The sequence below is a fragment of the Hetaerina americana genome, unplaced genomic scaffold (genome assembly GCF_022747635.1).
Source record: "Hetaerina americana unplaced genomic scaffold, ioHetAmer1.1.p SCAF_14, whole genome shotgun sequence".
Taxonomy (NCBI): Eukaryota; Metazoa; Arthropoda; class Insecta; order Odonata; family Calopterygidae; genus Hetaerina; species Hetaerina americana.
This window is the reverse complement of record NW_027286514.1, coordinates 11,801,692-11,818,669: the sequence shown is the minus strand read 5'-3', so window position 1 is coordinate 11,818,669 and position 16,978 is coordinate 11,801,692. Positions and strand designations below refer to the sequence as shown.

Below are 16,978 nucleotides of genomic sequence, written 5' to 3'. Positions count from 1 at the left end.
AATAAATGCTCAAATTCAATACATATTGAGAAAAACGCTCATCCAATCACACGTACTGGAGCCAATTCCTCATCTTTTCGGAACCCTATCCTGATATAGTCATGTTCTAGTTGAAAGTCTATAGAACTACTTCCTGAAACTCTTTTGTATCGTTTCAACTAAGTTTTCATGATATTTTCTAAACTTTTTCAAATTTTATGCATGACGAAATATTACATTTAAGAACTAAAGGAAATAGTTTGTCAAGTACAAATAAAGAGGAAGTATTATTCAAAATTTGATGCGTAACTGCTGCACATAATCGAAGGGGGCCAGATAATCGAGCCCGTGATCTTATAGGTTAGCATTCGAGTTACTTACCTGAATAAAGCAGTCGGACCTTAAATCGAATGGGCTCAATAAAGCTAGCTACATTATATTTTACCACCATAAAAAGTTGGCATTTTTTGAAAGAATAGAAAACACTGACAGTTCAAAAAAATTGCATTTTCAGATGATAAATCGTTTTTAATTCGTGGTTAATTTCCGCTCGTATATTTAAAAAAAAAAACGTGCGGTTTACTCACGATGAAGGAGGGGACGAGCACAGCGGTGATTAAGAGAGTTCCTTCGCTGATAGTGGCCGCTCTGTAAGGGAGTCTTATGGTCGCATCCCCACAGAAGAAGCCGCGGTGGAACGGCTTGGCGAATAGGTTGAGGCTCAGTGCCGCCAACCCCACTGCAAAAAAATGAACACATTTTTATGATGAACAAGCACTATCAATCCGTAGGCAACAAATATTTCAAAAAACGTCAAGCGTTTGTTGGGTCAACCAATATGAGGAGTAATGAATCAAATATACACGTATACAAATATTGAAATCACCATAATTCCACAGAATACTACTTCATTTGGGAAAGTTATGACAGGATTCTAATTTCTCATGACAACGCTCGAGAGAGGAAAGCAAGAGTATGTCTAACTAACTGCGATAGATATCCACGAGCGTATCTTTGGTATGCCCGCAGTCAACAGAGGTTTGAGGGACGCTGAAAATTAAGAAAATTAAAACAATCAAGATTTGACAGAACATGGATGAGGTTATGATATAACGCGCTGGTGTTCCGTTATTTTATACGACCGGAAGTGGATTGTAAGTGGCATTAAAAGTGGTATCCATCTAGTTACAGATGCTTAGGGCCAATGCAAAATTTCCAAGGTATAATCCAGATGATTTATAGTATAAATATTAGGTTGAAATATGACAATTACCACAAAAAATATACCAGTTTTTAAATAACACGTTAATACTTAAATTTGGCGCCGAAAAATTCTATCTGTTCACATGCATAGTTACTACTCCTGTATCCCAGCCTAAAATTACATTTTAAATATATAGACGAAGAAACAATACATATATAACACTTGAACGGCACAATAAAACACAAAAATGTACAAAAGAAACACATAGGACACTCACATTTAAAGTAGTTTGAGCTTCCGGCCTTCTATCGGGTCTTCTTCTGGTCTGACCTGAAGAGTGCGACCAGAAGAACAACCCGAAAGAAGGCCGAAAGCTCAAACTATCTTATATGTAAGTGTTCTTTTATGCGTTTTCTATGAATATGTTTGTGCCCTATAGTGCCGTCCAAGTGTTATATTGCTCTCATGAGTGCTTCTACATAATCGAAGTATAGAAAATTAGTGCTTTTCGTGCTTAGCTGTTAATTCGGGCGGCGGTAGAAAAAAATAGCGAAACGCCAAATAACGTTCTTTCTTCGCTTTTCTTCTGCGAAACGCTCTTTAAATTACTCGCTGCGCCCAAATTTGCTTCTGATAATGTGGCACACATCCTCGCCCTGTTCGAATCATCGGGTGGTCAAGATGAACAACGAGAGAAAGGGAGAAACCCCGCCGGGGAAGACTTCGCCCACCCACTCAGAAAAATTACTACCGGTTTTCCCTCCCTCAACCTGGAAACGCCACCTGGAACTTATCTTGGTCATTCGGCGAGAAATAACTTTGAGCGCCGTCAGACGCCTGTAAATCTGACGATATCTTGGTAAGTCTCGTGTTTGAATGCTTATAAATTGAAAACGCTGATGGCTTTGGAAATAATCATGGAATAAAAAAAGTGCAGCCGATAAATCAACGGGGAGATCTCACAGTTGTTTTTTATGGGACAAGCCGTCCATGAATATGTTATCGGGGCCCATTATAATCGAGAAAAAGAGTTCCCTTCCCATATCTCTTCCGGGGACAATTTTCGGTCGCCTGAGTCTCAAACTTCCTGGAGGGGTTTGTGCGAACTGGTTTGCTTCGAAGCCTCTTTATCGAGCCCCGGGTTGGACGGGAGATGCCGCGAAAATAAATCTTAGTTAGAGGGATTCAGACACTTCGCACAATCCCAGATGGGGTTGAGGCGATTAGGATTGGGAGGGAGAGGTTTGATGTTCCCACGGCTTAGGACAAATGGTGCTGGGTCATCGGGCGTAGTCGGGAAATTAGTTCTCGACAAGACGAGCACCCCTTCATCCGTCACACTTCCAAATGTAGAACAATACGCCTCGTCGCAAGTCTTTGTCAGGGGAAGAAACAAATGTAAATGGAGAGAGTAGGTGGCTTTGAGGCCGTCAAGAGGGGTTTGAAGGGGGCGGTCGAACAGGAAATGTCACTGATGAGAGCGCCGATTGACCTCCAGTTCGACCATTTTTCAAATTTACCTGCGTCAGGATTATTTTGCGATATCCTTTTATCATCATTATGCCACTGAAAAGACAGGGCGGTTTCGTGAAGCGTCTCACAGAGCGGCGAGCGCAGTTAGCCTGCGGTTTTATGATTTCTATACTTTTCAAACGCTTATCCTTGGACATGAATTGCAATAACTTTTAGAAGATACTTCAACACCAAATCGCAAAGAGAATATGATTAGAGGACCTGCAGACGGCTGCGCCGGATTACTTTCAGAAAGTGAGGACGCTACGGCAAGAAAACATGAGGAGAAACGCAGGATGAGCACTATTACGGCCACGCAAGAGGTCAAAATCACTCGCATCATGAACGAAATAAGAGAGGAAAAACAAACCAGAAATGGGCAGGAGAAAAAAAAACAAGGGAATGAGGACGATTGTAACAGAAAAACGAAATAAGGACTGGAAACATATTTAGATCCACAATTAGGGTTTTCCAGTAGTTTTCTCAGAATGACTGTGACCGACACAGGCTAACAGACCACCAAGTCACGGCAGTGACCACAAGCCGAACTTTTAAATCAAGGATGAAGAAACATTATTAATCATAGGGCCGCCGAACTATTAAAATTGCATAAATCACTCGTTTTCCGTGTGTTCAAGGTATGTGAGCTCCCAACATTTTTTCCGATTTGTGTCAATCTGCTGATTGTGATCTCTGGCGGAATTTTAATCTACTTTCATTTCCCACCATGTTCATGGTAAAAAATTTTATCTTCGTTCACGTTTGTCCTTGATTGGCAGATGCCGGTCGTTAACGCGAATGAGAGCGGGTGGTTATAGTGCACAGGAAACTCTTTGCAAGCCCTGATTGTGAACGGGAAATATCCTCCCAACAGTTCCATCCCAAATCCCTAACTCCTTCACTTAAAAGAGTACATGATTTTGACCTTGGATCGACACTGGCATATCCGAGGCCCTTGTGATTAGTTTTACAATCCCTGGTATGTAATTATGTAAGCAGTCACATGGGATAAATGGATGAGCTTTGATAGGTGACTTTGCGACTTTAAGTATTCTTACGAATCACTGTCATTTGGAGGTAATTCCTCGCAATCTTATTGTGGATCGGTTTGCCCCGTCTTCTCCTTTCTATTTCTCCAAACCCGTCATTTATTTCTTTCTTTTTTTGCGCGTTTTGTATTTTCACTCTCCTTTCTTGCATGATGCGAGTAATGTTGGCCTTCGATGACAGAATAACACTCCACAAGTCGTGCTTGTGTTGTTCCGTTACAATAGGCTATTTTCCCTCGCAAGGTAACCACAGAGTGTGCTGAAAAGAGTGAAATTCATCCTACATCCTTGTTTGAATGAAATTTAGAGGAAAATGATATTTTATCTTTAATTATTCGTTTCGTCCGCCTTCGTCATAACATTTTTACACTAACTTATCGCGCCGTTTCCCGAAGTGTTATAAACTAAGATGATTTGATTGGAGGAGCGGAATAATATTTATCTTTAGTGCAATTTATGTATGTGCATAAATGAACTGAATAGAGGCAATGCGTATCGAATTAAAAAATGTTACAGGTTGTAAAATTTTAATAAATGTCATATATATATGCTGATTAACCGCGGATGCGATAGCATTTTTGAAGACGGGGTACGAATGAAATATGTTCACGCATTGAGAGTCGTACAACTTATTGGAACGGACTTCTGTCTCGTTTCGAAGGAAGTAAAGTCTGGAGAGTGGAGAGAAAAGGAATGGTATGATAGCTAGCCAACAGAATGAGATACAGTCCAGCGGAGATGCATTTTTGCCACTGCGTTCACTATCGTTGTTTTTACTGCTTTTGGATTGCATAGTTCATTTTGCTATGTGAACAAAGGCGTGCGGAAAACATTATATTTTACGAACGTAAGAACAATATAAAACTCAATTACTGCTCTGTTTTTTAAAACGAGGACAAGGCCCTTTTCAACCTAGAAGAGACTGTGGCAACCAAATAATTGGGGATCGGAGCAGGAGCAGAAAATATCGATGAGTACATTCACAAACCGATGTCGTATTCTCGATGAAATTTTTATGAATTGGGACAAGACATTTTCTTCGAGCATTAATCTCGGTGAATTATGGCTAGACACTTCAACCCGTTTGCATTGCGCCAATACGTTAAGTGATGAATTACTCTATTAATTCAAATATTTTCAAAACGATCTAACGGGACGGCGCAACGAAGAGCATTATTATGACATCGGTGTGATGCAAATTACATCTATAAAAAATCAGCCAAAATTTGACATTCACATTATTCATCCAAGGTATTCTACCTATTAATGGTAGGTTTTTGACAGTCTATTTCTCTTCCCTTCCGGCTTACCCAACTTTCTCTCTTCTATTACGGCCTTCAACACGGCCGAGACCTTTATATATTTCCTCAGCTCACTTTTTCTGCCTTTTTTGGTTTTGACCTCTACATTAAAATGTAAAAAAAACAAGGAAAAGTAATGTGCCGTGTACAACATTTTAATATGCACAACTAATGAGATGTTTTGATAAAGCCAATATTTTGGTCTTCTTGGAATGGTATAGGTTCAGGCGGTGAAGTCTTCGCGAGCTTACCGCCGGTTCAGGGTTTCAGCTACCAACGTTTCGATGCCGAACTCGATTGACGCCTTGAGGGTGATGACGGAGTTAGTAATCGAAACGTCGGCATCTGAAACTCTGAATCGGTGGAAGAAGACTTCACCGCAATCGTGCGCCTGGACAACATAGAATCTCACATACAGGTTTGAGTTGACGGTGAAGTGTTGAAAGTGCTACGAAAACATATCGCGGCGATATACGAGTATTTGCGTTGATTTTTTACTCTATTTTGAAATGGATTCCGTAGCATATACTCGGAAATAACATTTAACGTTGTTATTTGAACTGTGAAACAATTCCATTAAGAAATACTGCACTAATCACTATTTTCATACGGATTCATCAGTCAACATTTCCTTGAGGCACATATATCGAGCTAGAAATTTTCAAAACAAAATCATATTTTCGTTTCATAACGGAATACCGTTTCGAGCGGCAGTAAACTGGCAAGGAATTCCTTGACGTACAGTCTGCGCTGAGACTGTTTTTATTGCCTTGTGAATGCTTACTGTTATCACGCGTCAATGATGAAGTAATATCACTTTCCGACAAGGTCACTCGATAAAAAGTTACGACTACTGCGAAAACTATTTGCAATGCTTCGTTTTTTTTACTCAACCGAATGAGACGCGAGAGGCTGCATACTCATGCATCATGCTCACGCGCCCACATGAGGGAAACGGTTTCCTCTGCTCAATTTGAGTGTCGAGTTCTCTCAGAAGAACTCAGCTTCATTGGCTTGCCACCAATCAAGAGCAATCTACGTGGAGGTTGCTTTGAAAGGTGAGGGGATAGCTCACCTCGCACGAAGCCTAAAGGCAAGTAAATTTAGCCATCCTGGGTAAGGATTAGGGTGGCTCGTTATTTTCTGTCCCTTTGTGTTCCTGGTACCAGATATTGTATTCCTTGAAAGGAAATCGAAAACGAGAAAATCACAGGGTGGGTTTAGCTGGGAGTGTCCCAAGGCATCTCCTCGATTTGGACCCGGGACCATCGGTCAGTAACCGAACGTTCTACCCACTTGTACCATCAGATCTCAGAAAAGCACACACTTGCGACTTCGTACAAACACCGATGTGCTGAGTGTTTACTAAATTTGACGAGGGTGGAAAAAACTATTTCTCGCATTAGAAGGGAATGAAGTCTTGAATAATGACGTCTCTTCTCACGAAAGGAATAATGACGTCTCTTCTCTGCAAATTAATTGTGACTTTGAACCTCATGCAACACAGGAAAGGTGTTCATTCGAAAAATGGACAGTTGCTGTTTAGATATCCCCGTTCAAGAAGAAAACTCGAAATGTTCGATTGAAGATATCATCTTGGAAAGATGACAAGATTGTAAATTATGGACCAATTGCATAGCTTTTCGGTAAAGGAAAAACATTTGCGGCGAGAGTTTACCTAGAATCAAAGGGAAGATGACTAACGTTTAAGTGGTCACCTTGATCACCTAATCCCGATCCAAAAGACAGGTAAAAGGATTTTTTTTAAACGGATCTCCGAAGAGTATATCTACCGCCTGAAATAAAAGACTCCAAACATTTGATCCCAAAAGACAATGGCCTCGGGAAGACGACGAAGCCCTGCTATTTCCACTAACACCTCAAAAGTACAATCTAACCTGGGACCATCCCGGACCCAAGGGATGGAGAAATTCCCGTGATCATGACTCAAAAACACTTAAGTGCACACCGCGTACAAACACGCCAAGCCAATTACTTTCCAAGGTGATATAAAATGGGGGAGAGGTGAAAGAATGAAAAAATCGTTGTTATCGGATCGAGTAATCGACTTCATGCCGTAATTGCAGTTCGACGGACGATCTCACAACTCCTCAAAAGTGCCTCGCGGGTGATTCCATAAGTCTTTTTTTTTCACTCCCGAAGTTGCCTAGCATCCATTATCGCCAAAACCTTCTGTTTATCGGATTGACCGATCGATTCAATAATGTGCCACGTCCGCGATAAGTACTGTGTTCACGACGGGGTCAGACGAATCGGGCATTCACTCAGTCGCAGGACGCACGTAACAGACGTTTAACTGCCAATCAGTTTAAATTGCAAGGGGTAATAAAAAAACAATCACTCGCAATCGTCACCACTTGGAGACGATTGAAATAATGATTTTTGGAACCTACTACGAATAGTCGCGAACAAGATTCGTCATATTCTGCGTATATCTCGGTTCTCCCTAAATAATTAATTTAACCACTAACAAAAGAGCATTAGATCTCCGATTATTTTACGATAACCAAAAATGACAATTTTAATTTTCTCGGTGAAGTCATATACACGTCTTCGCTTCAGCAATGAAACTTAAATTTCATTTGGTTTACGACTACGTTCGAGGCAATGGATTTACGACCGTAGTGATCTTTAAGTCATTTTCCTGCATGCCCTAAATTGTGAATTAAAAACTGAAAAAAACAAAAAAATGCCGCCGTTGATTAAACGAAATAACGTAACCTATCGAACAGAATTGAAACTGAATACCGGTCCTTTGTAGCAATTATTTTGAGGACGTGATACGATTTTTAATTACATTTTCTTTCATCGCTAACGCGGATTAACTTAAATTAATTTCCAAGATAGGTTCACCAATTGAATGTCAAAAGCTTTTTTAAATTATTTTCACAGAAGCCATAATTCATTACAGTATGACGGAGGGATGGGCAACCTGTTTTAGTACGCGATGAACTTTTGTTCATTAAAATTAGCTTCGAGTCTCTTTCTCCTCATAGTCCTCCCTTAGTCTATTCATTCAAACAAATCAATATAGATATATCGAAATGAAAGTAGTAATGCGTGACTAATATAGTACTGTAATATTACTTCTGCGTCCGATGCACATCCGTCGATATCCAATGAAAGGAAAGCCACCATCGATGTATCGACGTGTTCGCAACCCCTCTAGTGGAATAGCATTTTTCGGACACTTCTATGGTTTTCTTAAGCCTGTGGTGAGTTCTCGCGTTTATTTTCGAATTTTTGGCAATGAAGCCTTTGTTTTGAGCACATTTCTCTTCTTGGAAACAAAATAACCCTCAAATAAGGAAGCTCTCTTCAGTGCCGACTGAAATGCGAGGCAATTACGTCCCGGAAATTCCATCCAATTCAATGAATTATTACTATTTCCCTCAGGAACTTCCTCTAAATATTTTACCCGTGAAATCTCCGTCATCGTTCCTCAATTTCACGCACGATATTCAACGCGTCCATTTCTCCAATTGGAGTTGAGTGAAGCCTAATACAAAGGAAGTTTTACAAGTTTTGGCTTCATGAAGTTTTTCGTCAATAGTTTTGAAAAAAGTTAAAGTGAAATGAGAAGCATGTGGAAAAGCATTTTTTAGTAAAGGCCAATTAAAACTAAAGTGCAACTTATAAGATCATTTCAAATAAAAAGGACCCTTCCCACACTAATGGCACCCTCACTATAAGCTGAAGAAGCCTGTGATATGATAAGGTTCGACTGATAGTTGATAGATAGCCAATTATTTTATATGAGGTTATTATTTAAGCTAAAAATCAGTTAGAAATGGGTCAATGTGCTTCAGCTAACCACAGTAAATATTTGGTAAGCGTTATTAAATGCCGTAGGTTTCGGATTTTCAGTGTTGATGGGATCCCCACTTTGGTACATTGTGGAGAGCACTTCATCCGGTGGAGGTGACGGAAAAGTATCAGCATTGGGTTCCCCTCCATCCTTCGGCTCTTTACTAAGAATCCTGATCAACAACAACATCAAGATCCACAACTAACATGGAACTCTTCTTGTAAATTAGTGTTCAGGGAACGTGAAAAAAGTCTACCTACATATATGGTAGAATTCCTTCCATAAGTTTCGCACACGTGAATATAATTCATATGCCCACCTGATTAGTAAGTGTTTCATGTAATCGATATTCGTTTAGCCCAATATGACTTCAGATCACACAAAGGAGTCACAAGAAAGCTTTAGGCTCTGTAGATATTTGGCGAGCCTTATGGAAATGGAACTAAAATATCGAGAACGAAATTCTTGGTCGGGGCAGGCGTGCAACCTCCTTCCAACCTTCTACGTAAAACCGTTGCTGTGATAAGATTCGCCGAAAATTTTTATGCGATAAATCCAAATAAACTGCTTACCTTCAAAAACAAAACATTACGTGGGCATTTAACATCCGCGGATAAGCACAGGTAGTTTTCCTATCTGGGCAAATTCTTATCACATTTTTTAAATTTTATTTTCCAGGTTTGTTTAACGCCAACAAAAAAACACCGTGCGTAATGCAGAGGAAATGTGGCGTATGAAATGGCGCAAAACCAATGACAGGTCAAAGAAGATGGTCTCCAAGCCGTGAGCATTTGAAATGCATCGGCATGCCTCAGGTTACAACGAGCTTCGTAGACTTCCCATTAAGGATTTCCATATTTGAGTGATGTGAATGATTATTCGATTAGCATAATAATCTCACACACGATCATTCCATCAGCGCCCAGGCATCAAGTTTCCATCGGAGGTCCATGACATCGCAGGCCTGGGCCCCACACCCTCAATCAGTCGGCACCACCCAACCGTGGTGGGAAGGTTCGAGACATCCCCGTGGTGCAGGCAAGGGGAGTCCTTCATTGACCATAATTGGCCACGACAATAGAACATGCAAATGACTAATACTGAATTCACACGCAACTTCGTAGATCACGCTTGACCCCGAAAAACTCCTCGGACGAAGACCTGTGCTGATCATGATTGACCATCATTCTAGGCCTTTTCAAGTTGATTTGAAACTTAAAACTTGATACGAAAATGTATGGGGACAATTACGCCCACGACGTGAACATGCCGCATCTTCCCACACTAGTATTTCACTTTACTTTAAACATAATATTACATTCTACCTGGAAAGAAGTCCATTTCTATCAATCATGCTCGTGGGTAATTGGATTCCCTTCCATTACTGACGTGTCATCTGCGAAACGGAAGGTGCGTATTAAATCCGTCCTCGTTTACATCATTTGATTCCTACTCCTAATAATTACAGACCTATATCTCTCACTTCTATCTGTTGCAAAATCTTAGAGCACATAATTGTCAGTTCAATAATGAGACACCTTGACAATATTAACTTTTTAAGTGACAATCAACACGGATTCAGGAAAACCCGCTCCTGCGAGACCCAATTAGGATTATTTACACATGATTTACTTTTATCGGGTGAGAGAGGTAGGCAAGTGGATGTCATCTTCTTAGATTTTCAAAAGGCATTTGATAAGGTCCCACACGGTAAACTCATTCATAAATTAAAGGTCGCGGGTATAAACAAGGGCGCCATAAGTTGGGTTAAAGATTTTCTTTCAGAGCGGGAACAGAGGGTAGTCCTTGATGGCGCTAGTTCCGACAGCGTTCGAGTCACGTCGGGGGTACCTCAGGGAAGTGTGATCGGGCCGTTGCTTTTCTTGATTTTTGTTAACGATTTGAACCGCGAAGTGAAAAGTAAAATTAGGATGTTCGCGGATGACACGGTGATCTATCGGGAGATATCTGAGGATGAGGATCGTTTTATTCTAGAGCAGGATTTAGATTGCATTACTAAATGGTGTTCTAACTGGGGATTGACTCTAAATTATAATAAATGTTCAGTGGTAAATTTCTTTAAAAGATCAACGGGATTTGCTTACAAATTAGCTGGAGGTGACCTAGCAGTAGTTGATACGGTAAAATACCTAGGTGTCACATTCACCAAAGACTTAACTTGGGGGACTCACATACGTAAAGTCTGCGGTCAAGCATATAAAAAATTGGGATTAATTAGACGCATTGTCGGCAAAAGTGACTCGAAGGTCAAGGAACGTTGTTACCACGCTCTTGTAAGGCCTCATTTAGAATACGCATGCAGCGTGTGGGATCCGAGTGAAAAAGGTCTCATTCGGGAAATTGAGAAGGTTCAACGCCGGGCAGCCCGTTTTGTAAAAAGTTCCTACGATAAAACGCAAAGCGTCACCGAAATGCTCATGGATTTGGGGTGGGAATCATTGGCTGAGAGACGATTCAATGCAAGATTGAAATTATTAAATAAATTTAGATCCGCATGTTTCAGCACCGAGGTCTCGCAAATTATTCGTACTCCTACATACATTAGTCGCTTGGATCATGCATATAAAATTCGGGAAATAGATGCCAGAACTAGCCGACTCAAGGACTCCTTCTTCCCACGGACAATACGGGATAGCAACTGCAGGGTTATAGATAGCAAAAATTCCACTTGCCACCCTCAGCGCCTAAAAATAATTAGTTGTATTTAAATGCATGCTCTTCCACTAACCTTATGTGTTTTGCTATAATAACCCATTCTTGCCGAATGACTTCATTCATGTTCTGTTCATCTGTTTTTAAGTTTCCCTTTCAATCCCTCGTCCCTCTCCGCGGGGGCAAATTCCTGCTACCTGCAACGTTGGGTCCCATTCCCTGCCATTTAGAGACTCTTTGGGGGTAGAGTGTTTCGTGGTGCATTTTCATGTGGTAGTGATGTTTCAATTTCTTGCTTGTTGTGTCCTGGCTTCCGTGTTGTAGGATGTCTTTCGTGCTGCATCATGGGGTGCAGTTTTTTAGTTGTTTTGCGGTTTATGTGTTTGCATGAGTATTGGATGAAGGGATTTTTGCATGAGTGTGTGCGCTGCTGTGGGTGTAATTTTCCGTGTTGTTTTTTTTTTGCATGTGGTATTTTTCTTTTTTACGGTTGGTGACCTAACACCCCCCGCCACACGCCCTTGCGGCGGCTTGCGGGGTATTATGTAGATGTAGATGTATTTCTTTCATTACTCACTCGAGGGAAGTTATGGTCGGCTGAAAATTTCTCAGTTTATGACTTTACGTCATCATGAAGAATTTTTTAAGAATGAAATATAACGAAAAAATGCTGTAGATTACTCATCGTGTTCGTGCATTCCTCCTCATCTACGTCCACACAATACCACGCAACCTGCCACAAGAGTGTCTGCTGGGGGGTTTAAGGTATCAGACATACATAGGGAAGTATCAGTTCATTAATACACTTGAATATATGTTAGCTCATGTACAACTCTCGTGCACAAACATGCCTAGATACATCATACGATAATTGTTGATATTGACCAAGCAATCAAACTCTAGTATTCATGTTAATATAATTTTTTCAGGCTCTTGGGCTCGATTTTTTTGTGATCACGTATCGCGCGAGGTAAGGGTGAGTACTTGAATCAGTCTGTGACAGTGTCTATCTCCATTATTTTCTCCCTGAGGTCGAATCTACCAATATAATTTGATACCATAGTAGTTCCCTTGGTGGCGCAAGAGAACTCAGGCGCCTGTACTTTTCTGAAAGTGTAAGTCCTGCTCTCTCCGAGAATCAAGAGACTGCCAGCCTCTCATGACACTTACCCTCTCTTTTCGTAACAAGTTTTAACAAAATTACCTGATTTATTCTGACCCTTATGTAATTCTTCAATTTAAGTTTTCTCCCATTGATTCCAAATACTTGCAGCGTATTCTAAACGTGGCCTAATTAAAGAGCAGCAACACCTTTCTCTCAATCTCCCTTCAAAATTTCCTACAACCCGTCTGATGAAATCTTCATGAAAGCTTCTTTAAGGGTAACACGCTTATTCTTCCATTTTGCAAACCCCACAAAAGGTTTGACGGCAGTGTAACACGGAAGTATTTGAACTGTTCTGAAATGCTTAAAATTTGAAACCACAGATAAAATTGACCCCAATCTTTCAATTTGACAATTAACATTTTCAAACAGGTTTGATAGGCCATGCAGAGTGGCGTATACACGGAAGCCAAGTGCCTTCCAAAATTCCTCTCATCCTGTTCCAGGTAAAAATCCCTAGGTGATGGTAGTGACAATGGAAGCGCCACAGAATGAGAGGAGCCACAGATGTGTTAGCAAAGCACCTAGAAAACTGGAGGAAAGGACGAGTATTCTAGCCTGCCTATTGAAAGACAATATGCACTTACTTGCACCAACAATGCTTAATATCTCGAGTGCCGGATATTATAAATAAACTGTGACATGAATTAAATTCGTTACAATGCTTGGAAGTTACTGTCTTTTTGACAGTATAGCATTATATTGTAGATTAATTAAGTCTGCGTGCAAAGGTATTTGAATGGACAGGAAAAAACCATGCACCCTGATTCTTTGAATGCATTTTAAAACAAAACAGTAAGCTGCAGCCGCCTCAAAGAATCATGGCCCCAGGTAGGGAAATTTCATTTATATTTTAGTATTACATAACAATTTGACGATTCATCGACATTAACCATAAAAAATTAAACAATTATAGTGGTAATAGTCTCTGAAAATGCTATTTAACCAACGTAATATTAAAGAAATGATTGCCGATCTTCATGATTCTGAAGCACGTTTTCCTTTTTCAGAATGCTAATGAAAATGGTTATTGGACGTGGTAAAATATCTTGGCCTCTCAAAAGGTCGCATATCAAAATAAAATGTGATTTTATAATTTTCCATTCGACAATTTATTAAACGCCGCCCATGATTTCAAGAGATAATTCATTAACTTTAGTAATCAAGGTTGTTTATAATACGGAACGTTTCCATGAAATAAATCCTGAACAAAATTTTGGTAAAGCTGACACAAGTAATCAATTTAACATTAATCCATCAACCCTTGAATCTAATTTGTGATCGTGGTTTCCCTTAAATTTTATCATGAAAACTGTCACCTCACACTAAATTAAAATTCCGACATTCGAATATAAAACACCCACCAAAAACATCACTTTCTGATTATTTTAAAATTGTGGGATTTACTCTCTTAAAACGAGTCAAAGGAAAGACTGATAGATACGTATGGAAGATGTAAACAGGGAATTGAAATAGGGATCAGATTATAGAAATCATAAAAAATCAAACTTAAAACAAAATACTTGCGGAAACTAAATGAAAGCAGGCCCACCACAATGGGCGCAGAAGAATGTCACCAGTAGGAGAGAAACTACAGAAAAATCTTAATAAAGGAAATTAAATGGGTTGGCAACACGAGATGGTCATCATCCCAAGCAGAGAGCAGCGAACTTGAGTTGAACAATGAGAAAGAGATAAGTTCCATCCCTTCTTGGGTGAGCGACCAGTCACAGTGAGAGATATTCAACGCCCCGTAAAAGGATTTTTCTAGCTTGTCTGGATTGATTTGCGAAATGCAGTTTTAAAAGTGCACGACTCGGCGTCGAGGGATCAGCGAATTGCTGTCAGGGGAAAAAGACAGGGAAAAATTTACGTGCCGCGAAAGCGGAATATGTTTCCCACGATAAGAGTGCAATGGATCGAATCCACCGATTCCCAAGAGGCGATTACCTAATTTAATTCCTAAAGATCATTCTACGCGACCTGTTCGGTTCATTCGCATGGGAAAGTATGTAAACGGGTCGTGTGCGAATGGTCGATCAAAACGACATCAAATGCCCCGCTCAACACACCTACAGCGCATGCATCGAAGGATCCCGACAGCGCGGCACCGTTTCCCAATGACCGATCACCAGGGAAATTCATTCGACCAGGCGACTTGGTATTTCCGTCACTCTCCGCTAAGATATGGGAATGCGACGTAGGAAGTGAGAATGTTAGGGTTTAGAGGGAGACACACGAAGAGAAAAGGCATTTTGGACTTAAACAAGGAAGGCAAAAGTATTTTTCGGCTTATTTTCATTTTAGGAAGTAAAATACTACATAAATCCACGTGGGAAACGTGTTAACGGTGATGATAATTTAAGGTATTTATGTTTTTCACCATACATATCATTGAAATTTGCATTTTTAATGAAAAATTTTCGGGTGGTTGGGTTCGATTTGATTATTTTTTTGCTCCGTGCGAGGAAAGAGTGAGTTCTTAAACCTATCACTATCGGATTTTATCTCTGTTAATTCATTAGTGTCCAAATCTAGTAATATAATTTGGGGTCATTATAATTCCCTAGAATACACGCGTACAATTAATAAATAAGATGGAAAGAATTTAAACTGGTGGTTAATTGTAAATGTACCATATTTGCAGATGAATCCTACTCACTATGGTGACGTGGCAGCCTCCGGGAAGAAACCGAGGCCCTCCGATCAGTAACCTTCTCTAGACACTTCCGGGCGATGTCTTTGGGGGCACTCCCACCTGAACATGAGCCGCGTGATTCTCTAGATGCCAAGGCTTATCCTTTCCTGAGCAGACTGAGGTTTCCCTCAGCCTGCTCAGGTAAAAGAACAGGGCCCATACACTGAAAGTTATATGGTGCGCCTGTCAATCTTCCTTACCGTAAAGCATGCAATCAGAAAGAGGTTAAACACCACTCTCGCCTGTTAAGCTAGCCTTGGCGTCGTTTGCTGTCTTCCAGCTCACTTCGGTGGCATTTAACTGAGTGGATAGACGAACGGATGTTTTGAGGGACGTTGTTAGCTTCCTGCACTAGCGGTTTAACTAATAGTAGGTAATGTGAACACTAAGTTGAGTGGACGGTAGTCAAAATTCTACCAAGATACCGTAGGTTTTCGGTTTACAGCCAAAATCTTGGTAACATCAAAAAAGGAGTGAACAATTGCAGGGTAATTGGCAAAAAAATAAAAGATCTGATAAAATCTGACTAAGATCCGATAAAATAAAATTTTGCCGGACCGGGGGCGGCGGGATAACATCCTCGTCTGCCAACCCAGAGGTCGCGGGGTTGATTCCCGCCTAGGTGGTTTTTCCTCCACTTAGGACTTGGGTGTATGTACTTGTCAAATTGTTATATCAATGTTCAAAGTCCGATGTACAGTTCTAAGTGCTGTTTTCGGACTGGTGCAAAATAAACAAATACAACAAAAAGTCGAGAATTAAAATTTTCAACAGAAAAAAAACTAAATTCATTGAAAGCAATAAAAAGTCTAACATTATCAGTAATAGACACTGGACAAAAAGGGGAGGGTAAATATTTCTGAGAAATAACCCAAAAATATTGTTTTAAATCTGCAATATGGGAAAGGAATCATAAAAGGCGAAGAGCATACGTATAGTATAACTAAAGATCTTACTTCACATAACTAAGGACATTTGCAACAAAAGGTGCATATCTAAGGATACGAAAATAATGCTTAAATAAATACCAAAGTTCTATATGCAAGCGAACACCTAGCATTTAAGCATAATTTAGACAAGTTAAATGCATTAGAAAGACGGATCATAAGGTATATACTAGGTTTATTAGAACCATAATAGTATGGAAAGTAAAAAAATAATGATGAAATACATTGAAATATGGAAAATATAACTGAAACTGTGAAAAAGTTTTAATTTTTTGATCATTTATACAGAATGGATGGCTACAGGTTAACAAAGCACATCTTTGGGAAGAAAAGGTCAATTTGGATCCAAGAAGTCCAGAAAGAAGTAGAAAACACAACACAAATGAAGATGAGACGATAGAAACCAAACTTTATAAGAGATGAAGTGTTAAAATCTGAGATATTCTGAAGCAGAAGAGAGAAAGGAACAGGGCAAACGTCGTCCGAAGAAGAACAAAGAGTCAGAGCGAAAATATGAAAGAGGAATTAGAACGTGGTCCCCTAGACAGCTCAATCGAAGAGAAGAAAATATCAGACCTCCGCATTCGGCCGAAGTAAATTGTGACATTTAAACTCCATAAA

General features: G+C 40.0%; 1 protein-coding gene across 1 annotated transcript in view; it reads right to left on the bottom strand.

The window, feature by feature from the left end:
* The window catches only part of LOC139686432 (phospholipid phosphatase 1-like), a 213,080-nt gene that overhangs the window by 100,573 nt on the left and 95,529 nt on the right, over window positions 1-16,978 (bottom strand). The window contains exon 2 of the mRNA XM_071583622.1: window positions 567-718. Coding sequence (XP_071439723.1) covers window positions 567-718 — 152 coding nt within the window. The remainder of the gene's footprint in view (window positions 1-566; window positions 719-16,978) is intronic.